We start from the raw sequence: 25,662 nt of genomic DNA on the forward strand, positions 1-25,662 counted from the left end.
CTATCTTAAGTGAGCATTGTCATCTTGAGTGACAACTTTCACATTTAACATATTATTCCATACGGCATCAAGCCAATGTTTCCTTAATGATAGTTTGTCTTCCAGTCACATTAATGTGACCACCTATAAAAGGCCTGAATAACCAACCACCTTTTGCAGTGCTAGATATGCAGGAAGAGAACCAGTGAGGTTCTAGTTGTTACCAACAGGAATGTGGAACCATGCTGAATCCGGTGCCACGTTCAGATGTACTAGGTTTTTTGGTAGAGGATCCATGGTGCAAATAGCCCGGTCAAAGTGGCCCTACAGATTTTTGTTTGCGCTTAAATCTGAGGCGTTTGGTAGTCAAGGGAGTACAGTAAGCTCACCCTGGTGCTCTTTGAACCATGCACATATGCTGCAGCTGTGTGACACATTGCATTGCCCTTGTGGCAGATGTCACCAGTATGAGGAAGAACGAACTGCATGTAGTGAAGTGTTACATACTGTTTAGGAAACAACATTTCACACACCTTGGTAGTACAAGGAAAGATGATAGTGATATAATGAATTAAGTAGCAAACAAGTCACGGAACATATACTGTGTGTGTGGCTGTTTGTTTTTGTATGTGTAGACATTAAACAGGAGGTGTAGACTACGAAAAAATGGCAAGATGTGACAACAAATTAAACAGCTTCACCTACTGCGGGTGGGACCTTTTACATTTTGAGGTTGCAAATCGATGGTGGCATGACCGTCAAAAAGCAGTCATGCTCTCCAAGAATGAAAACAAAAGACAAGATGGTTTTGTGACAAATGAAATATACTGTAATCTTGAGTGTCATGGTGAGCCTATTTAGTTTGGCATATTTAGTTTGAAAAGTTGTGTTCTATTCAAATTCATGAGTTACTTTAATGATCTGTACACTCATTCAAGGCAATATATGTTTGTGAAATGAAAGGAGTGGACATGTTTCTTCATGATATGAGTAGAAGTTACCTTCCTTTGTTCCAGTAACAGCTGCAGAACATGAAGAAGTCTGGCCTTTCCTCAACTACATATGGGATTTCAGAAGCACTGATTAGCAGGACAGCTACTTCAACATCATCAGTTATGATGACCTGATTGGAAAAAAAAGTAAATATGTCATATGTTACATCGGGTGACAAATCTCATGAAGTGTTCTGACTCAGCTTCAATTACAAGGTTCAAGCCAGTAGCTACATAAAACCCTAAACCAACAATAAAAACACTTAACATGGCTCCCAGTGTACAGAACGTGGAGTATTGGAGCAAAAGGAAGAAAATAAAGAGCTATACATTTTCAAAATCTTGAAAGTCCACAAGTGATAAATCATCCCACTGCCAAGAGCAACAAGGATTAAACAAAAGGAGAAACTATAAGTGAACGGATGTAACTATATTGTCTAAACTCAGTAACAGCTTGTTAAGAAGAAATCAGTAGGAAATATTGGAACAATTCATGAAATCTGAAGACCGACCGTATTTGTACAATTGTGGTACAAGTATCATGTTAACTTCAAATTAAATTTACATATCAAGTAAAAAATGTCTTTATATGAATAAAAGAATTTTTTAACAACAACAGAGTAATTCTTGGTGGGTTTAGAGGAAAATAATTTTTAATCAGGTTCAGAGAAGAAGATTTCAAATCGTGACATTGATACAGTAGTAACTTAACAATGCTCAGGGGTGCTGCTATATGACACAGTGCAGTCCACCTATCACTATTATTTGAAACATCGGCTATGCCGGGCGGTGAAAATCATCGTGGTACATCACCACATCCACGCGGTTGCATCAGCTACACAAAGAGAGAGTGCAGTTCATAAAAAAGGGTAAGCTGTTGAGAAAAGACAGAAATTCACTTTCAAAACCTTTTTTCTCTTTTCGTCTAGACAGTGACACCGTGTTTCAGTGTTATCACTTCTAAGGAAACTGTGCAGTAACAATTTATTACAGTAATAGAGGGTACATACTAGAGAATATTTGCAATGTATGCCAGTCATTCCTAGCAAAACGGCCATGGAGGCTCTAGAGTTGTTTAAAGGTTTATTACAATAAATGTCTGATGAAATTAATTCTGATTTTAAGAAATTATCTGACAAAGTAGACGCAACATTAGGAAGGAATTATCTGATAAAATTGAATTTCAAATCAAAAGTCTCCACCAGGAACAACCAACTGAGAAAACTGGGCAGATCAAATTGGGGCAGCCAAGCTGGAACCATTTGAACTTCTGCAATGGCACTTTGCTGCTCTGCTGCAGAGTATACCTGTCCTGTTTGGTATGAGTCAGCACATGCTAAACGAGTGGATATTGCCCTAAACGACACAGGAGAATTATAACACGCTGCTTGTAGTCACCTCCAGTTGAATGGCTCTACCACCTTACCCGAATTGCACCACTCCTGTTCGAAGAGAAATAGCAGCAAGCAGGAAGAGAGCGAAACTGGAGCAGGAAAAATGCTTACCATGCATGGGCAACAACCCTACCCACGATGACTAAGGTCAAGGAAAAGCTTCCTTAGAACCACTGATGAGGAAGCCAGGCTGCAACTACGAAGGGCTGAGATATCCCAGCCTCCTGGTTGGAGAAGATTTTCAGAATCTTTACCCTCTGTTCATGATGAGAACTGGTCATTCTGGAAGTCTCTGAATAGGCTGAGGTCAAGCGTGGGCAAATCAAGGGCTAACCTGGCAAAATGGGGATAGGTTGAAGAAAACAAAACCCAATGTGACTGTGCAGGCTGTTCAACATATACTTCTGTGTTGATTGTTCCAGCTACCTGCACTGATGATGACCTTCACCGGACAGTGAGAACTGCACTGGAAGTGGCCAAATTTTGGTCAAATATCATATAAACTGTGTTGCTCTGTCAATAATCGTATAAACTGTGTTTTATGTGTGTTTCTGACAATAATAATAATAATAATAATAATAATAATAATAATCTGGCAAAATATATTTTAATATTGAGGAACTACCTGAAAAAGTAGAGTCTAAAAGTAATGAACTGTCTGTCAAGGTAGAAAAAATGAAAGAAAAACTGAAACTAGAGACAACAGAACACATCCAATAGGAAATAGAAGCTAAATTAATTAGCATTGCAAGTACTTTGACCCCATTGCCTAGGGAGTTGAAGGATGAGATCAGTAAACAATGCAATTTAGTTCACAAGGAACTAATACAACAATTCAAAGAATTAGATGTAAAAAATCAACAGAGTAGGTAAACTTGCCGTTAGCATTCATCCAGGTTCAAAAGCAAACCTCAGAGGCAAATGAGATTGTAACTGTTTTAGAACAATGCAAAGAATTTAGAGAAATAGTTAACACACCTGAAACACTATGTAATTTGGAGGAACCATTACATGAATTTGTAAATTCTACTTTACAAGAGAAAGAAGAATTACTTAATACTAATACTCGAGGGAAGTGAAGAAGAAAAAAAAATTAACAAGATTATGGGAGGCTATTGAGAGTACTAAGGAGGAAATCAATAAGAAGGCAGATGTATGTAACAGTGGGTTATGAAGTAGTTTATTTGAGGATTTACAAGTGGGGAAGTAATATGAATTTATCAAAGCAGTTTCTGAAATTAAACCAGGCAGGGAAGTTCACTCCACCTATTTTTCAGAGTATTTTGTAGATCTTTACCAAAGACCTGGGAGGATAGCAGAAAGATAGATTTTGCCTTGAGTTATTTGATAGTGATGCAGCAGAATAGGGTACTGCTCATTCCGAGGATTTTTAGCTTGGGAGGATTTTAACCCTTACACAGGTACATTTTTTGTAGCAACTCAGTGAAGATAATTTTTTTGATGTCTTATTATACATGTGATCAACTGACTATATTTAGTCTTTGATAATTTTATTTTTGTGATTTAGGACCAAAATCTATGGTGGTACAATATATCATCATGGCGCCTTTGTGAGATATCAAAACTGATGGCAAATGGATTTCCCACGTCCCTTTTGTGTGGTGTTGTGTGCTGCCGTTACACATAAAAAAAATAATGAACACTGTTTTGTTTTCTTTTACTTTATTTAAAAATATTTGTTAGTGATATTAAAGTTTACGTACCACAAACTTTACCACACAGTAAAGGTATGAGTTGATACATGCCGCAATAACACATATTGCAGAAGCAAATCAGTGTTTTCCGACAACAGTAGTGATCCCACGACAAACAGAAACTGATTGTTGTAGCAGTTTTCATACACTTGGTGCAGTCGACCACCACAAGATGTCAGTCGTAGACAGAGATGGTAAAATGTATTCCCAAAAGCTCTGGGATACCACTGCGTTGATGGTAAGCAAGCTTCTGAAGGACCACAAATGACAGATTAATTTTGTGGTGAGTATACTTCCCAAGCCCATTCCAGAAACTACATTTGTGGTAACCCTACTTCCTAATAACTTAGAACACTGTTGTTTGGTGGGATATATACTTCCCATGGTCCTAAAGACTATATTTTACAACAAAGAGAAACTACATCTGGTGCAGCGGACTGCCACTAGATGCCAGGAGCGTACAGAAGTGGTAACACATATTCCATTAAACACTGTAAAGAAATATGTTTCGAAGGAACTATATCCTCCACAGGCTGCAAAGGGTTAAGGGAAAATTTAGGAGAAAATATTGGTCTGATAGCACACAAGAGAAATTGACATTAGAGTTAGTTATTAGAACCAACATGCTGTAACAACTCCTGGCGAAGTCTTAACAAGTCCATAGAATGGCACCTGACTCGGTCTAAATATTTAGATGAGCCAATAGAGGAGTCCCATTTAGTCAAAATATTGGTATGAATGTTACCATATTATGTACAATAAGAATGACAATGGTTAATGACCTGTTAACTTTTGTTGATAGGATAAATACACTAAACAAAGAAAGGAATGAACATATGCTAGAGGATAACAGGGAACTTAATAGCATGGATAATAAGACATTCCCAGTGAAGTTCATTAAGAAACAAAATATTACTCATTGCCAAGTCATCATCATCATCATTTAAGACTGATTATGCCTTTCAGCGTTCAGTCTGGAGCATAGCCCCATTATAAAATTCCTCCACGATCCCCTGTTCAGTGCTAACATTGGTGCCTCTTCTGATGTTAAACCTATTACTTCAAAATCATTCTTAACCGAATCCAGGTAGCTTGTCCTTGGTCTGCCCCGACTCCTCCTACCCTCTACTGCTGAACCCATGAGTCTCTTGGGTAACCTTGCTTCTCCCATGCGTGTAACATGACCCCACCATCTAAGCCTGTTCGCCCTGACTGCTACATCTATAGAGTTCATTCCCAGTTTTTCTTTGATTTCCTCATTGTGGACACCCTCCTGCCATTGTTCCCATCTACTAGTACCTGCAATCATCCTAGCTACTTTCATATCCGTAACCTCAACCTTATTGATAAGGTAACCTGAATCCACCCAGCTTTGGCTCCCATACAACAAAGTTGGTCGAAAGATTGAACGGTGCACAGATAACTTAGTCTTGGTACTGACTTCCTTCTTGCAGAAGAGAGTAGATCGTAGCTGAGCGCTCACTGCATTAGCTTTGCTACATCTCGCTTCCAATTCTTTCACTATGTTGCCATCCTGTGAGAATATGCATCCTAAGTACTTGAAACTGTCCACCTGTTCTAACTTTGTTCCTCCTATTTGGCACTCAATCCGTGTATATTTCTTTCCCACTGACATTACTTTCGTTTTGGAGATGCTAATCTTCATACCATAGTCCTTACATTTCTGATCTAGCTCTGAAATATTACTTTGCAAACTTTCAATCAAATCTGCCATCACAACTAAGTAATCCGCATATGCAAGACTGCTTATTTTGTGTTCACATATCTTAATCTCACCCAGCCAGTCTATTGTTTTCAACATATGATCCATAAATAATATGAACAACAGTGGAGACAGGTTGCAACCTTGTCTTACCCCTGAAACTACTCTGAACCATGAACTTAATTTACAGTCAACTCTAACTGCTGCCTGACTATCCATGTAAAGGCCTTTAATTGCTTGCAAAAGTTTGCCTCCTATTCCATAATCTCATAGAACAGACAATAACTTCCTCCTAGGAACCCAGTCATATGCCTTTTCTAGATCTATAAAGCATAGATACAATTCCCTGTTCCACTCATAACACTTCTCCATTATTTGCCGTAAGCTAAAGATCTGGTCCTGACAACCTCTAAGAGGCCTAAACCCACACTGATTTTCATCCAATTGGTCCTCAACTAATACTCGCACTTTCCTTCCAACAATACCAGAGAAGATTTTACCCACAATGCTGATTAAAGAGATACCTCTGTAGTTGTTACAATCTTTTCTGTTTCCATGTTAAAAGATTGGTGTGATTACTGCTTTTGTCCAGTCTGATGGAACCTGTCCCGACTCCCAGTCCATTTCAATTATCCTGTGTAGCCATTTAAGACCTGACATTCCATAGTATTTGATGAGTTCCGATTTAATTCCATCCACCCCAGCTGCTTTATTGCACTGCAATGTATTGACCATTTTCTCCACTTCCTCAAATGTGATCCTATTTCCATCATCATTCCTATCCCATTCTACCTCGAATCTGAAACATTACTGATCGTATTTTCACCTACACTGAGCAACTCTTCAAAATATTCCCTCCATCTGCCCAAGGCATCCACAGGATTCACCTGACCTGTCCAAAATACTTGTCATTTCCTTCTTACCTCCCTTTCGAAGACTGCTAATTACACTCCAGAATGGTTTTCCAGCAGCTTGACCCATAGTCTCCAACCTGTTTCCAAAGTTTTCCCAAGATTTCTTCTTGGATGCTGCAATTATCTGTTTGGCTTTGTTTCTTTCTTCAACATAACTTTCTCTGTCTACCTGAGTTCTAGTATGTAGCCATTTTTGATACGCCTTCTTTTTCCTTTTACAGGCTGCCTTGACTGTGTCATCCCACCAAGCTGTTTGCTTCATCTTACTTTTACACACTACTGTTTATAATGAATTCTACTCTGCTTTTGTAAATGATGAAAGTCTATGTGAATGCAGCTTGCCGCTAACTTGGTGTAATGTTTTGTCTGTACAGAAGTGTATCTGTCGCCTTTATCGCTCTTTCCCTCTCACACATAAATCGGTATAATAAAGTCAGGGCTTCGTGTTTTCTAGTTAGGCTGATCCGTGAAAAGACAGAGAAACAATTATGCTAATGGAGGATTCTCTCACTCTCTCTCTCTCTCTCTCTCTCTGTCCTTTATCTGTGTACAGTTCAAATATATTATTTACGTGAAATCAGCCTAGTAGAATCTCTGGTGGAGCCCTTCGTCTTAATATTCAGCGGCTGGCTTGCTAGAAAAGATCTTTACATTTTTTATTATTATTAAGCGCTGCATTCAGTTGGGAAAATCGATCGTTTGAACAATTCGTTCAGTTTACGACAGATCTAAAATTTCAGATGTGGACGAAGCCTTTTTGGACGATTTCAAAAAACTCGGAGATTGCAGGCTCTCTTCGTCACAGCTGAAACTTCCCAATTAATTACAGGGCCCAGACAATCATCAATGGTTCAGACAGAGAACTCATTCGTCATTCACTCTAGAATAAAATGGTCAAAAACCTTATTTCTGAGGAAAATTGTATATTGAGTCCATTTCCGTACATGTTCCGTTTTCTGTTGGTTCCAAGTCTCATGTAATTTTCTTTTACAGGTTTTTCTTTCTCTTTATCTATCACGCTAGCGGCACAAACTTTCCTAGCTCGCTTTAGCGCGAAGAAGAGTAAATAAATCTCCTTTAGCAATCCGACAATCTTCCAACCGATACTTCCGAAGCTGTTCCCCTCTCTCTCTCTATAATAACCATGGAGCATACATTTCTGTACCTCTGTTGTTCCAAAGAATAAACGTACTAGAAAAATACCTTGGGGTCGACGAGCTGTCGGCGCATATATTACTAGAAAATCTGATCAGATACTTTTCAAACGTAAATACATGTGGATGATTTGGTTGACCATTATTAATTATTGCGTGGTAGAGGGTAATTTTCCGTGGGGAGATTACAATGCCCCTCACAGCGAGCGAAGTTTGTGAGCTCAATTTTGATTCACCGAACACACTTCGCAAGCTATCTATTAGCGTGGATAACCCGGAAGTGATGATTGTCAGTCCTCCGACTGAAAAAGAATATTATATTTGAGACAGACGAAGAAAGGAAATGTTGAAGACAGAAGAAATGAAGAGACCGGTACCGCGGCTGTATTGCTTTTACGTGCATCTAGGTGTTATATTTGCTGTGCACAACCAAGGAAGATGATCTTTCATGAACTGATGTCAGTGTCTACCCATTCGGGAACTTTCTTAAGCAGGGAAACCTTGGAAAACCTCTTAAGCCTAGACCCCCAGCCTACGGTACATAGAAGATAGGAAAGCCTATAGAAGAAAAAAAAATATAATTTTGAAATAGATCTCTAAAGGAAAGACAGGGATCAATTTGTATCACAATTTGGAGAAGAGTGGTTTGTGCCTCTAGCAAAAAAAACGTTTTACAATAAATAACGTGAATTCTCGTTTTACAATCTTGCTCCCTTTTGAATACTCCTTTTGACTTTGCCTCCCCACTTGTGCTTATAAGTCCAAAAGTTCTAACACATTTTCTATCACTGATTTGTTCTTCGTAATTTAAAGGATTCATGTAACTTACTATAGATTTTGGATTCAAATCATCGAATAATGGAAAGTGTAATTCATTTTATACCAAGACATCATCCATATTTCCTTGATAAGTCTTATAATTTAGCTATACTCAAAACTTTTTATTCTAAATACATATATTTCTTCGCTTGAGTGCTGAAATGTAAAAGTTATTAGCATTGAGGAATGCGGATTCGCTTCTTTCAATTACTCTCTGATTCATACGGTGTTCATCCATGCTCATGTATGGAAATGGATTTTTCACACAAAATTCCCAAACGAACACGAACCATTAAATTACTACTGAATCTATGAATATTACTTTCTTTAATCATTCATTAATAAATTAAAAACTCTTAACTTCTAATTATAACACCTATTCCTTTTAGAGTTCAACATGAATCAGTTTATCCTCGCGTTTGGTGCGAGTCTCTTACAAAGCATATCTGTATCGTCTATATCGATTTTAATTCTCGCGCCGACGTCAACTGTTTTGCGCAGGAAATTATCTTTGCGGCGTTAACCGTCACTCACGATTCACTACCACAACACATCCCTTCACACATTTACACATGTAAGCGTTCACATGAGATTATGTATGAATATTCACTCGGAACCTCTTTTGATTATTCCGCGTCATTTGCGGGAAACATTTCATTCTTCTTGAAGGTCAGTTAGATCCTTAATCATTCTTGATGACATTAGCAATGCTAAAGCTCTATGTTCACCCAAACCACAGGTGAAGCCTATCTCCACTATCTTCTTTACAACACTCGATAATAATAGTTAGTCACTATTTCTATACTCTATGTCACTGATTAACTATTTCAATTTAAAGGTTTCTATCACTACACACACAGTTTATTGTTATGTTTTTTACGAGCATTCATTTCTGTCACTCGGAACACCATTCCTCCCTATCTTCTAATCTTCATTATACTTTTTTAAGTCGTTATGAGAAAATAACCCTTTTATTTTGTTCGATCCCGGGTATGCTAACAGATAAGCCCCCGGATTCGGAATTTGTAGGATAATGTATGGTCCAGTATATAGTAACTCCCATTTCTTTATACTTTTCTTTATTACGGATGATTTGGTATGTCGTTTAACTAGTACCTTCTCTCTGACATGGTATGTCTGTACCCTTTTGATTAATTTGTCATATCGTTGTTTTCTTTGATCAGCCTTTTTTGTCATATTTATGATAGCTTGTCTTATTTTTTCTTCCCAAGGCATCTCAGTTTCCTGAGTTTTGGGGATATGGTCAGTCCAGAAGTTTTCCTCTTTTGCTCCGAACATCAATTCACAAGGTGTATATCCAGTTGAGGAGTGGGGCATGTTATTATATATCTGCTCAAACTCTTCCACATAATTTGCCCACGCAGTTTGCTTATTATGGCAATACGTCCTCATAAATCGATTGAATTCTCTAAAAATCCTCTCAACCAAATTGCCTTGTGGGTGGTAAAATGATGTTAGTATATGTTTCACACCGACTTGAGACAAAGTCTGCTTCCATCGGAGTCCCGTGAATATTTTAGCATTGTCTGTTATGATCGCCTTACGTGTACCAACATGTGGAAGATAATCCCTTATCAATCTTAATACAATTACTTTGGCTGTAGCCGCCTTTATCGGGTATAGCTTTACGTATTTCGTACACACATCGAGAAATGCCAACACATATTTAACACCACCTCTTGAAGTAGGTAACGGTCCACACAGATCGCATGAAATTAATTCTTTTGGTTCTTGTACTAATATTGAGCATAATGGGTGCTTAGTCCCTTTTGAATCCGGCTTTGTTTTTTTGACATATTATGCATCTCTTTAAGACCTCATGCACTCTGCGCTTTATGTTGGGAAAATAACAGTACCCACTTATTTTGTCTGCACATTTTGTCGCACCGAAATGTCCCCAGGTTAAATGAGTGAACCATACAAGTTTCTCTATTTGTGCCTCAGGTATACAAACACACCAACGGACTTTGTTTGGCCTTCCACAGCGGAAAAATAATACGCCATTTACCAGCTTGTAATAGTTTGCCATCTGATCCGAAGGTTGCTGTTGTAACCTTTGAATGACACTTCCCCATTGAGCATCCTTTTTCTGTAACTGGGCCATATGCACACACAAATTGACGTAGTATGTCTTAAATGGATTTTCCTGCAGCAGCAATACAGGGAATTCTGAGGAATTATTTACTTCAATCTCTTTTGTTAAACCCTGCGGTGACCTTGATAGAGCGTCAGCAATAATGTTTTGCTGCCCTGAGACATGTATGATCTTAAACTGGTATTGTTGCAGAGCGAGCGTCCATCTAGCCAGCCTGGGGTGTAACAGTTTACACGTTTGTAAAAACGTTAATGATTGGTGATCGCAATATACGATAGTCTTTGACCCATATAAATAATAATGAAATTTTTTAAATCCCCAGACGACCGCAAGAGCCTCTAATTCTGTTGTCGTGTACGTTCGTTCACAGTTGGACAAAACACGACTAGCAAACGCAATAGGACAAAAGGTAAGCTGTCCATTTATCTTGCGTACTTGGAAAAGGCACACTCCAAGACCCACATTTGACGAATCTGTTGACAAGTAGAATTCCTCTTGCATGTCCGGATGGTACAAAAGCGGTGCATTTACTAATTGCTTCTTTATCTCTTCAAATGCTTCTTGACACTCTAATGTCCAGAGCCAGGGCACATCCTTCTTCAGCAAACTATTTAGAGCTGCTGCATTCATGGCCTGATTCGTTATAAATCTTCTAAAAAATGAGACAAGACCCTTAAACCCTTTTAATTGCCTCCTATTTCTCGGTGTTGGAAACTTACTAATCGCAATTAGCTTCTCCTTGGTCGGTAAAATTCCCTTTGCGTCAACTATATGCCCCAGGAACTTGCTTCTGTTTAGTGCAAAATGGGATTTCTGTAGGTTAGCAGTTATTCCCATGGTTTTGAACACGTCCAACACCCGACTCAGTAAGGTAATATGCTCCTCCCAGGTCTTCGATGCAATAAGCATATCATCAACAAATACTGTTATCCTGCTTCTTAGTTCTGGGCCTAGAGCATAATCTAGAGCTGCTATAAAGATTCCAGCACTAATGTTGAGTCCGAAAGGAACTACAGTAAATTGGTAACTTCTTCCGGCATAAATGAAAGCTGTATATTTCCGTGATAACTCATCCAGCTTGACCTGCCAATATGAACTCCGCAAATCGATGCTCGTCAAATATTGGACATCCTGGAACCGTTGTATCAGTTCGTCTATGTTTTCCGGATGTGTTCTCACTGGAATTATGATTTTATTTATTTCCCTGGCGTCGAGTACCAGTCTCACAGTTCCATTTGCTTTTGGCACGACCAACAACAGGGAGCAGTATGGGCTTGTAGAGGGTTCGATCAAACCCCATTTCAACATGCGATCTATTTCTTTTTGAACTTGAGCCTTTAACCTCCAGGGAACAGGATAGAAAGTTCTACAATACGTTTCGTGTGGCTTAACGTAGAGATGGCATATGTATCCTTTAATAACTCCTGGCCTTTCGTCAAACACGTTTTCATACACTAATAATAATTCTTTGAGCTGCTTCTTCTGCTCTTCAATAATGCAGTCGGATTCCTTTAACTTCTCTTACACTAATTGACCGAAGTCTCCTTTGACTTGAAACTCATTATTTACGTGCTGTTTAGAATTTTGTGCAGTCCTGATTACTTGCACACTGATCCCACTATTATATTTTCTGGTAAGGCTTTCCTTTTTCAACAAGTCCAACTCAATTTCTTGTTTATTTACATTTAACCAAATTTTTCCTGTTTTAAAATCTATTCTGCATCCGTATTGACGTAGGCTGTCGACTCCTATAATGCAGTCTACCACCAAATTTTTTACAACAAGGAATGTGCTTAATATTGCTACATTTCCGACTTCTACACTAAGTAGTGACTGCACTTTTACATTAGCCGATCTAGCCCCAACGGCGCCTATTATTCTGCAATTTTGAACTGGAAAAATTGGTACTCGTCTTATATTTCTGATCTTGTTGAATAGAGCCTCGGAAATAACATTCGTGGTTGCAGCTGTGTCCAAAACCGCCACTATAGGTACAGTCTCCAAAATGACTTGCACTTCGGCTACTGCCACCTGTTCCTTATCCTCATCTTGGAGTTCTAAGTCCTCGGTCAATTCATCTGCCAGTAATCGTCCATCATTATACGTTAGCATGGGTACACATATCCTGTTGCCCCTCAACCAATTGTTGACCGCTCCTCCGGGGCACGAGTGGGTCCTTACAAGTTTGTTGGATTTTGATTCGCCTGGTGGTTGACATCGTCCATCACTTCGGTAATTACCGGTTGATTCGTAGATGTCCGTCCCCACTGATGTTGGTTATTTGAATCTATTCCCCCCGGTTGATTCCACTTTCTATTACTGTTATTGTTCCAGGCTTGCGGGCTGAAATTCCTTTCGTTCCCCCATACGGGATTGTATCGTTTCCCATTCCTGTTGTTCCTTGGATAGCCCCTCGCAAGACTATTGCCGGTATTATTATTGAGATTTTGAGGGGTTTCTCCACTATTTATCGATCTCTGTGCGTTCCCTTGCCTACCATTTGGCGGAGGTTCTATTTCCCTATATTGGAATCTGTTGTTACGGGCTTTCTGGTTGCTCTCTTCTATAATGTCTGTATGATCTAACGTCGTGAGGAACGACTCCAAGTCTTTATCGTTCCCGTAAATTAATTGATTCCGTATACTAGTTGGTAGTCTTGCCTTAAGTATGTTTATTATGTCTGGCAAAGGCATAGGTCTGTCCCAATATCTAGTTTTGTTTATATATTTTTCAAAATACTTCCTAAGGCTTCCTTTTGAAAAAGAGAAAGACTCTGGATAGAGCACCTCCTGCCTTAGGCGTTCCTGTACCCCTTCTGACCAGAATTTTGCTAAAAACGCTTTCTCAAAATCGTCATATGTCGAGCAAACAGAAGTCATGTCCGAGGCCCAGATCGCCCCCGAACCTTGTATATACCCAGTCACGAAACTGATTTTCTGCCACTCCGACCAATTTCTGGGTAGCACTCCTCTAAAACTTCGGATAAAAACAATCGGATGGACCCCCCTTTTGTCAGTGTTAAAAATCTGAAATTGCCGATGCTTTATCATTTTTTCTTCGGCATGGCAAAGGCTTTCGTAATCTCCGTCAGATAAAACTTCACGCGAACAACTAGCTCGTGGCAATTTTATATTCGAGTTACTCACACAAGTCGGTGTCGTGTGCGAATGTGCAGTAACTGGCTCTACAGACGCTGCCAACTTCTGCTGCTGGCCAGTATTCATTTGTTCTGAGCCTTGTTGTGAAACGCGTATCGACTCTTCTATCGTTTGTTTCCAATGCTCGAAATCAGCACCTAACTGCTGTCGCACTTTCTCAAGTCCTTTCGCAAACAAATTCTCTTCCTGTTTGCCGCATAGACTCTGGAATGCTGCTTTAACATTTTGCTCAACGTTTTCACACATTAGCCTTTTGTTTTCTAATGTGATTTCGGATAATTTACCTGTTAATACATTAATTTGGTGGTCTATAACGTCTTGACGTTCGGTCAGATGTTCAACACTTTCCTTTAGGTTCGTCCGCGTACGTGCCAATTCAGGAAGTTGCGCAATTGCACATGACATGGCATCTTGCTTTTGTACTAATTGCGGAACCATTTCCACCTGTTCTCGTACGGTATCTATCTTAATAGCCACATACTCCTTCATTTCTACACGTACGCGTTGAGTAGATTCCTCACATTGAGCTTTAACCAATTCTATTTGTGCAGTTAATTTTCGTTCCGTCTCTTCGGCCTGATCTTTAAGTTCCTTTGTCTGTGCCTCTATCCGCTGCTCTAATTCGGAAAAACTGTCATATAACTGCTGCTTAATCTCAGCTTTCAGATTTTCCTGCCCCTCAGTAACTGAGGCTAATTTCGCATTCAAATCATTTTGCCCCTCGGTAACTGAGGCTAACTTCGCATTAATGTCGGTTTTCATATTATTCATGCTCTCGGTTATCATCTGCATCTGTCTCATGATAATTACTAATGGATCTAATCCATGTTGCATACTTGCTGTTACATCTCCAGCCGTGTCTACCGGGCGTTCTATTGCACTATCTGTAGCGATCGGTTCTACAACACTTCTTACTACTACACTATTATCCGTGCTCACAGCTGAAGGCTGTTGCGTGTTGCTCTGCTCTGCTTGACTCATCTTAAACATTCCCCTAGTTAAAACCATATAAATGTTCTACAGTCAATATGTATATATCTCCCTTCACACAAGAATACTTCTGTGGCTACTTTCTTATAGTACTTATACAGGTAAATGCAACTAGGGCAGGTCAATCAAACTACGTCTGGCATGAACACAATTAGTAAATGTTCAAATCTACGTCTACTTCCTCAATACTAGCAAGCTTTAATAAAAAATTATAGATCTGGCCTTTTTTCTGCGCCCAGTGTGCTGCTTTTATTTGTAGATCCACTTAATTTGCCTGCGAGTATTTCTTCTCTTTTCCAAGTTAAGTTGTCTCGTCGTAGTTCACATGAAACAGAGAACAAAATTATTTTAACAACGTACAAAAACGTGTCCTGTCACGGATTGGCCATTATAATGAATTCTACTCTGCTTTTGCAAATGATGAAAGTCTATGTGAATGCAGCTTGCCGCTAACTTGGTGTAATGTTTTGTCTGTACAGAAGTGTATCTGTCGCCTTTATCGCTCTTTCCCTCTCACACATAAATCGGTATAATAAAGTCAGGGCTTCGTGTTTTCTAGTTAGGCTGATCCGTGAAAAGACAGAGAAACAATTATGCTAATGGAGGATTCTCTCACTCTCTCTCTCTCTCTCTCTCTCTCTCTCTGTCCTTTATCTGTGTACAGTTCAAATATATTATTTACGTGAAATCAGCCTAGTAGAATCTCTGGTGGAGCCCTTCGTCTTAATATTCAGCGGCTGGCTTGCTAGAAAAGATCTTTACATTTTTTATTATTATTAAGCGCTGCATTCAGTTGGGAAAATCGATCGTTTGAACAATTCGTTCAGTTTACGACAGATCTAAAATTTCAGATGTGGACGAAGCCTTTTTGGACGATTTCAAAAAACTCGGAGATTGCAGGCTCTCTTCGTCACAGCTGAAACTTCCCAATTAATTACAGGGCCCAGACAATCATCAATGGTTCAGACAGAGAACTCATTCGTCATTCACTCTAGAATAAAATGGTCAAAAACCTTATTTCTGAGGAAAATTGTATATTGAGTCCATTTCCGTACATGTTCCGTTTTCTGTTGGTTCCAAGTCTCATGTAATTTTCTTTTACAGGTTTTTCTTTCTCTTTATCTATCACGCTAGCGGCACAAACTTTCCTAGCTCGCTTTAGCGCGAAGAAGAGTAAATAAATCTCCTTTAGCAATCCGACAATCTTCCAACCGATACTTCCGAAGCTGTTCCCCTCTCTCTCTCTATAATAACCATGGAGCATACATTTCTGTACCTCTGTTGTTCCAAAGAATAAACGTACTAGAAAAATACCTTGGCGTCGACGAGCTGTCGGCGCATATATTACTAGAAAATCTGATCAGATACTTTTCAAACGTAAATACATGTGGATGATTTGGTTGACCATTATTAATTATTGCATGGTAGAGGGTAATTTTCCGTGGGGAGATTACATGTTCCAAGACATTCTTTGGCCACTTCTAGTACTGTGTCCCTGTACCTTGTCCATTCCTTTTCCAATGACTGTAATTGACTACATTCAACTAACTGGTATCTTTCTGAGATCGCTGTTATGTACTTGTGCCTGATTTCCTTATCCTGAAGTTTCTCCACTCTTATCCTCCTACATACGGACCTGACCTCCTGCACTTTCGGCCTCACAATCCCAATTTCACTGCAGATTAAATAATGATCAGTGTCATCAAAGAATCCCCCGAATACACGTGTGTCCCTCACAGCCTTCCTGAATTCCTAATCTGTTATTATATAGTCAATGACTGATCTGGTTCCCCTGCCTTCCCAAGTATACGGGTGAATGTTCTTATGTTTAAAAAAGGAGTTTGTGATTACTAAGCCCATACTGGCACTGAAATCCAAGAGTTGTTTTCCATTCCTGTTGGCCTCCATATCCTCTCCAAATTTACCCATAACCTTTTCATACCTTTCTGTTCGATTTCCAATCCTGGCGTTAAAATCACCCATGAGCAGAACACTGTCCTTGTCCTTTACTCTAACAACTACATCACTGAGTGCCTCATAAAAACTATCCATCTTATCTTGATCTGTCCCTTCACAATGCGAATATACTGACACAATCCTAATTTTCTTGCTAGACACTGTCAAATCTATCCACATCAGTTGTTCGTTTACATACCTTATTGCAACTACGCTGGGTTCCATTTCTTTCCTGATGTAAAGCCCTACACCCCATTGTGCTATTCCTGCTTTTACTCCTGACAGGTAGACCTTGTATTCTCCCACTTCCTCTTCTTTCTCACCCCTTACCCGAATGTCACTAACAGCTAAAATGTCCAGCCCCATCTTACTTGCAGCCTCTGCCAGCTCTACCTTCTTTCCAGAGTAGCCCCCATTGATATTAATAGCTCCCCATCTCATTACCATTTGTTTGCCAAGTCGTATCTTAGGAGTCCCTGGTTTGTCAGTTAGAGGTGGGACTCCGTCACCTCCAAAGGTCCGAGGCATTTTGCTCTGATTGTTGCCAGCATCATATTTAAAGAACCAGGGAAGCAGGTTGCTAGCCTTACTTGCCCCGAGTCCCATTTGGTTTTACCCCTAACGATTGAGGGACTAACCGGTGGATTTGGTAGTCTTTGCCGTATGAGCACAAAGGTGACCACGACTCAGAATATGTCCGAGATGCCCAGCCTTATTCCAAAGTAACTGGTATCCTGACTGTCGCGACCACTTACTTGGCCACTCATACGTTGCCCGTGGTTCATGAACTAGGACATGACTACAGGAACCCACACCATGAACCATTCATTAGCAAGTACGAAGAGAAAACAAAAATAGAAATACACCTATGAGTGGGCGAAATGTGTCCTACCACCACCTCAATAAAGAGTGTCAAAATAGCAATGTATAAAGCAGCTGTAAATTTTGATATGAAAACCTTATTTTGTGATTTCAATGGAAGCAATAGTGAAATATTATTTAAGTAAGATGCGGAGACAAATCCAACCCTTATCTTAATCATGGAAATACATTTAATTGCAACTGCTCAGTTAGTTTTGCAAGATGAAATGGCAAATGATGTACTAACTAGTGAAAGGCTGATATTTAACAAAGCTTATGAATCACCATTGTTAACTGCTGAGCAAAAGCAAGAGTTGTATAAAATTCTGACTAAGTATAGTGATGTATTTTCTGACAAACCAGGCATCATAGAAAATTATATATGTAAATTTAGGGTAAAGAATTCAGACCCTTTCTTTTGTAAACCATATCCAGTAACTATAAGCTTGAGAGCAGCATTTCAAGAGGAAATCATCAAAATGGTAGGTAACCAACTCAACGAATGAAGTTTGAGCCTATATAATAATGCATTACTTATAGTGAAAAAGGCTACAGGGGATGGTTTGTTTGGTGTTGAATGCCCGTACATTAAGTAAATGTATAGAAACCGAAAGGAACAGACCCCTTTGTATAGAGGAATTATTAACCAAATTCGAACAGGCCAAATATTTCACCTCCATGGGTCTCACAAGTAGTTATTGGCAGATCAAGCTACACAGTGACTCTAAAACGTATACCACATTTTTATTTGCTGAAAATCTTACCAATTTAGGATATTACTATTTGGGTTAAATATTTCAGTGTCTTTGTTCACACAGGTGTTCAATGAAGCATTAGACAAATAACTGTTATAAGAACTCATTATTTATGTAGATGTCCATGGCTCGTGGTCCTGCGGTAGTGTTCTCGCTTCCCGCGCATGGGGTCCCGGGTTTGATTCCCGGTGGGGTCAGGGATTTTCTCTGCCTCGAGATGACTGGGTGTTGTGTGTCTTTCATCATCATTTCATCCTCATTCACTCGCAAGTCGCCGTAGTGGTGTTAAAGAACTTGTGGAGCAGCGGGCGAACCGCCCGCGAGGGGTCTCCCGGCCACCGATGCCATACGCTCGTTATTATTATTATTATTATTATTATTATTTATGTAGATGACATTTTGCTAGTATCAGAAACTTGGGAAGACCATCATCATTTACTCAGAAATCTTTGCAAAGGTTGAATGAAAAGGGGATAACCATAAAATTGTCAAAATCACATTTTGCAAGGGGAGAATTAAAATTTTTGGGACATTTAGTTAGGGTTAAGGATATAAAACCAGACCCAGATAGAATAAGAGTTACACAAGAGTGTCTGTAACCTAAAAATCAGAAAAAAAATTGGGTTCGTTTTTAGAATTAGCAGGATTTTACCATCGATACATTCAGGGACAAGTCCTGAATGATCCACAGTTACTGCATCTTTTAAAGGTACAGTCTTTATGGTCATGGGGTGAGGGGCCTGCAGAAGCATTTACAAATATTAAACAGGTGCTGGTAGATGCCCCTATTCTCAGTCATCCTGTAATGGATGAACCATTTCAGCTGGCCACATATGCACCGGAGTACAGAACTGCAGCAGAATTATTGCAAGGGGAGTAGAATCCTGAAGTGGGGAAACACAGAACAATAGCCTTTGCTAGCAGAAGTTTAACAAAGCATGAAATGAATTACACAGGCACAGAGACAGAACTGTTAGCAGTAGTGTGGAGTATTAAAAACTAACAGATAGCAATATGGGGATCACACATTGTTACCATCAAGCATTGTTACTTTTGGTGGAAAGCAGGTTATTACTTCACAGACTCATGCACTGGGCTGTTTTTAAAAGAATATCGTATAAAAATTAACTATTTGAAAGGGTCACAGAATATAGTTTCCAATGCATTATCACGATTACCATTAGGTACGAGTAATGTGAAATGAACTGAAGGACCGGGAGTGATTTTTCCCATCAATTTTTTGGGTTTAAGATACATGAACAAGGATGTAAGTGCATTTGTAAAGAACTATCATTGCTCCGGTCAGAAAAATCTGAATGGATTATAATAAAAGATGTGTTGTTTTGGAAAGCACCGTCAGATCAGTCAAGCAGGAGACTATGTATTCCATGTAGTGTAGAAACAGATCTGATATGGTTCTTACACAAAGGATATGGTCATTTTGGAATAAGGAAGTGTATCAAACACGTGTATAAATTTTATTATTTCAAGAATATGAGTCAGAAGGTAGTTACTGTGTTGAGATTGTGTATGACTGTTAACTCGTTAAAGAGGATAATAGTCAAGTGCACTTTAAACTATATCCGATAATTCCAAAAGGTTTGCATGATCTAACAGCAGCAGACTTCTTTGGACAATTACCCACAGGCAGGGGAAAAGTAAATAAGATATTGGTGTTGGCCGTCTGTTGGTCAAAGTAACTTTATCCCATTGAACAAGCAAATACTAATATAGTAATGCATTGTTTGCAAGAGTATTTTCGAGATGTGGGTAAATCACAACGTCTATTAACTGATAATGGCTCACAATTTATTGGCCATAATTTTAAGGAATTCTTGACTTGGGAAGAGGTAAGACACACAACTATATCCAAGTATAGTCCACAAACCAATCCTTGTGAACATGTTATGAAGGAATTAGGATGATTGTGTAAAACATTTTCTTCTACAAGGCACACAACCTGGGCACAAGTAGTGTCAGAATTTCTAGTAATCCTTAATGAATTGCAACATATGTCAACAGGACTAGCTCCTGTAGAAACTATGAATAAAACCTTTATAGGAGAGCCCTTGTTATAATTGTTTGTGGCTGAATTCGCTGGCGATTGACTTTGAAAAATTTGCAAGAGAAGGTACAAGAGAAACAGATTACACAGTCACAAAAGAGAGTTGGAACTTTTAATGATAAAGCTGTTGTACCAAGCTTTCAAATAAATGATTTGGTATTAGTACAGAGTTTTCATCATAGATTGAATTTCAAGAAGGGAACGAGCAAATTTTTTTCAGCGTTACAGTGTACTTTTTTAAGTTCAGAATATACTGCATCCAAAAGCAGTGTATCTAAGAGACCCTGATACAGGGCAAGCTAAAGAATTATACAATATAGATATGATTAAAAGACTTAAGGCACCAAGACAGTATGCGCCTTTTGCGAATTCGGTGTATTGATGGCCATTGGCCGTCTGAGTTAAATTGTTTCCGTATTTCTGTCTTAGTTTTCTCAGGAACAGTTTATATCTTCTTTGACTACTCTGTTAGCTTTTAGTAATATTATACCTTCTACCACCCTTTCTTTCAGATATAGAACTAAAAATACAACCCCAACTCCTCTATGCATACTGTCTATACTTTATCCAATAATAATTGTATCAATTCATTCATGAGATAACCATGAGCTTAAATAATAAACTTAATTATAAATTAACATTTCAAGGGAAATTTTGAAGCCGTGTGATTTGCATGTAGGACAAGAAATGCCAAGCATAAGAACGCTATTAGATCTATTATCATATGATAGTAATAGAAAGTGGAGGAAGTTATGGCACTATGAAAATTCCAGAGAAATGCTTTAACTCACCTTGTCTTTGCATCAGCTATGAATATAGTAAGCTGAATATTCTAGAATTTAGAATAAGAAGTTATTTGTTTTGTACATTTTTTAGACTTAAGGAAAGAAAAATAGAATGGTTGGGTTTGTATTTTAATTTTTTTAGAGGAGGTTAATCATGGGTAGTGATGTCAACTGTATCGAGTAGTGTCCAATAAATAGACCAATAATAGAAATCATATTGACTGTTGATGATGACTTATGTGACTATACTTGCCTATTCCAGTGCATTTCATAGGGGTTAGTTAGGTTCAATATTTGGGGTGTCTATGATGGTGAAGCCATGGCAAGTCTGTTGTGTAGGGAGTGCCGAACAACTTCTCTCTCTGGCTCCACAGTGAAGTACATTAGCAAATGGGGTCCCTGGGGTGGGTGGGGGCAGTGGTAAGGGAGTCCATCTGTGGGGTACTGTCATCTTTTGTTCTTCAATCCTAACACATGTCTCTCTATTCTCTTTTCTTACTTCTCCATTAGGAGTACCAAATCTATCTTCCCTCTGTTGATATGCAAGATCACAGGATCACTTCTTTTCACAGTCTGTGTTGTAGAATTTACAACCTACAACAGTAATATTGCACTGGTGGATATTTCGCGTATGATGATGACAATAGACGAACAGGATCTTTCTTTAGAGTGACACATATTAGTCACGCCACATGTTGTAGGGGAGAAGAGTCCATGTAGGAGATGGAAGGCAAGGCAAACTGATGGAGTGCTAACAAGTGTAGCCAAATAAGAAGCAAGATCTTAAGAGTTAACAAAAGAATTAGAAGGTTTGATAACTGGTATTCAACAAGGAGTAGGTCCACCAGGAACAAATCTTAATAACAGGAGATGAAGTGCTAATGCTATCCTGGTCTGTTCACAAGAAATACTTGGAATAAAATATTTTGTATTGTCTAAATCTAGTAATTATATGAAAGTAAAGGATAAGCTATATGGATCAGTAAGTATAAGCGAGAGAGTGGGAAGTATGTGTACATAGTGATATCATAAACAAGAATAAGGAAAAAAAGGGTTAAAAGATAGTTGAGCAATCTGGTAATGTCAGCAGAAAGCAATTATTGAGAAACTTTTAATTTAGAGTGAGAAAAGATAATATAAGGGGGCTAATAACTGTGTTTACTGATGAAGTTAAGATAGGCAAACCCAAATAGTGGATAAAGTGTAGGAGAGGAGAAAGGCAGGCAGATGTGTAGGGCCTATACCTTGGTCAGGTGAATCCATAGGTGGAATGACCTGTACATTTAATACAGGTAGGAGAGAGGTAAGGTTAGATGGATCCAAAGACGGGTTGTTCTATACCTTGGTCAGGTGAATTAATTTAGAGAATAACCTGTACTTTTTTTGAGGGGGGGGGGAAGGTGGGGTGCTGGGATAAGGATACACCCACATCTACAATGGTATAGAGATTTGACACAGTGACTGCCCTTAGAAAGAGTTTAAGTGGAGTGAATACAAAAGTATGAAGCTGTATTATGACTGGTGGTCACGATATGAAAGTTTTCTCCAAACTGGTTCTATAATCAAATAGACTTATATGATAGTAGAGACGAAAATGATTGCTACAAGAATGTTCCATGCTTGTCGACTTGAGCCTGTACTGAGATTTGACGCTAGAGAACAAATAGTAGGCATGTACCTGACAATTATCTTCTCAGGTAATAATAATGTGAGGAAGAGTGAAAGGTAGGCAACTATGTATAGATACAAGAGGTAAACATGAAACACTAGAGTATACTGACATGAAGGCAATGCAATACTGTTAAATAAATGTACAAATATGTTTAAGTAATTACCTTGTTTGCAGTTACATGTTAATGAGAAATCCATTTATTTTATTTTACTGTACTTTATTTATTTGAGATTATGAGAGATCCTGACATCTCTCTGTTAAGTGGGGGAAATGATGTATTACATGCTCTTTCCCATTCCTTGTGTAATACAGAGAAAGATGATCATGATAGAATAATATTAAGTAGGGAGTAAGTCGTAGATCATATACTGTGTGCAGGCATTTGTTTTCATAATTGCAGACATTAAACAGGAGGTGTGGAATACAAGAAAATGGCCAGGTGTGATGACAAATGAATGGCATTAACTGCTTTGGGCGGGGCTTTTTATGTTGCGACATCATGGCTTGGCGATGGCGTGGCTGTCGCAGAGCAACCACACTCTTCAAGAATAAAATCAAAAGACAAGATGGTTTTGTGGCAAATGAAATATTGTAGTCTTGAATGTCATGTTGAGCCGTTGAGGTGTATCTCGTATGTAAAGTTGTCTTCTACTCAAATTCACAAGTCACTCTAATGATCTGTACACTTTTTTGAAGAAATATATGTTTTTAAAAGGAAAGTGGTGGACATACTTTTTCATGATATGAGTAGAAGTTATCTTCTTTTGCTTCAATAACAGCTGCAGAATGTGAAGAAGTCAAGCCTTTCCTTGGCTACACATGGGATGTCAGAGGCACTGATTAGCAGGACCTCTACTTCAAGAGAATCAACTACAGTGACCGGATTAAAAGAGAAAGGTAAATACATCTGATGTTGGGTGACAGATCTTGTGAAGTGTTCTGACTCAGCTTGTAATCTTATCCTCCCAAATGTCACCATTAAATTTTCCAGTCTCTTCATTAGTTTCAAAATCTTTGAGAGGCGTAAGATATACAAAAAAAAAAAAAAAAACTTTTTTACTTAGCTTTATTTTCTCATTCTTGGCTGCAGTCACGTCTAGGGGTAGATTCTCGAGGCTGAAATTTCTTTAACTTTGTGGGTTCCAGTTGACATAATAATGTTTCAATATTTGCCTGTTTTGCTCTTGAATTTTATTTTCTTGTCACAAATTTTCAATATCACACCATATTTACAATTTCCACTTCCATAGTACCACAAATTACATTATTATTGCCAATCATAAAAATACGTCCGATTCCATCAGAGGTCTGCCCACTCCTACTTATATTCTGCGGTACTAACATTATTCCAAAGAGTATATGAAACAGAGAGTTTACAAACTTTCTCGGCAAAAGGAAAACCTTCACCAAGTTATATCATTATTTTGTAAATGAATCCAGAAATAAATTTAATAATTAGCATTAGATTGTACAATTAATAACATGAATTTTAAGTATGCCAAATATTTCATAATTTCAAATGTTCCTAAAAGAAGAAGAATTTTAGCAGTATCGATTGTAACAAATTAATTTCTTTTTATATATTTTAGCTTGAAGTATAATACATTCTTTTAGTGTAGCAGCTTAGGTAATTTTAACCTATACAAGATTGAAAAGTGCTTTTTGGTATTGCCTATTTCTATGTATAAAAAAAGGTATTGTTAGTGAAGGGTGTCTCACTACAAGTTTCAACTACAAGGAGCTATATAAAAGCCTAAACCAACAAGAAAAACACTTCAAGATGCATTTGAATATTTACCAAATGGTAGAGGTGGTGTTATATCCTTTTATAATAGTTGAGTGTTGGTCAGAATATGTTGAATTATATCCAATTAAGATAACAAGTTCTATCAATGTAATAGATAGTTAAAAATACTGTTTTACAGATGTTGGAGAACCTAGTTAAGGCATTTGTAGCATGTGAGGAAGTATATCATTTCACAATTTCTAAATACCATGCACAGGACATCTGTCAAAAAGAGTACTGAAGGTAACTGGATGAGTTAGTCTTACAAATAGTGTGTGTCAACAATCAACCTGGACACAGTTTATATCTGAATTCAAAGTAACCTCAAACAAGTCTGATATATCTACTTCATTTTCACCCGAGGAGGTATTAAACAAGAATTTCATTGAAAAATCTTTATGAAAATTATTTAAATGGTCAGAGGGGTTATAAGCATAATATTCATGAATATTTAGATGATGGATTAAATAAAAAGACTCAGAGTAAAACAGAATAAACCTAAGGCTTATAATGCCTAATTTCAAGGTGGATGATATGGTGTTAGTCAACGCTTACCATCCAAGCTCTAATATAAATAAAGATACTTGTAAGTTTTTCCATAGATGTGAAAATCCTTACAGGGTGGTAGACCTGTTAAATGAAAAAGATAAGGGAGTAGATGAGTGCGTGTTGAAAAGTAATGCCTCCAATTTTTTTATGTGAAAACTCTTAACTCTCAAGCAGGCATGCCTATGTACAAAGTGCACCATCCATAAATAACATTGTCTTTTACTATTCCATTGTTGTTATACAATTGCAAGCACATATCTATTCCTTCGGTATTCCTTC

General features: G+C 38.3%; 1 protein-coding gene across 3 annotated transcripts in view; it reads left to right on the plus strand.

Annotated features, from left to right (window-relative positions):
- LOC124613648 (glutamine amidotransferase-like class 1 domain-containing protein 1) overlaps positions 1–23,658 on the plus strand; it is a 92,467-nt gene extending 68,809 nt beyond the window's left edge. For 2 of the 3 annotated variants that reach the window (XR_006979639.1, XM_047142388.1), the window contains one exon: positions 996–1,109. Coding sequence is in view for 1 of the 3 variants with exons in the window: in XM_047142388.1 (XP_046998344.1) it covers positions 996–1,014 (19 nt within the window). In the remaining 2 variants the exon portion in view is untranslated. Of the gene's footprint in view, positions 1–995; positions 1,110–23,448 lie in introns of those variants that run through there. The other variant, XR_006979640.1, reaches the window with a different exon arrangement.
- Positions 23,659–25,662: the final 2,004 nt, after the last annotated feature.

This window comes from Schistocerca americana, chromosome 1 (genome assembly GCF_021461395.2).
Source record: "Schistocerca americana isolate TAMUIC-IGC-003095 chromosome 1, iqSchAmer2.1, whole genome shotgun sequence".
Classification (NCBI taxonomy): domain Eukaryota; kingdom Metazoa; phylum Arthropoda; class Insecta; order Orthoptera; family Acrididae; genus Schistocerca; species Schistocerca americana.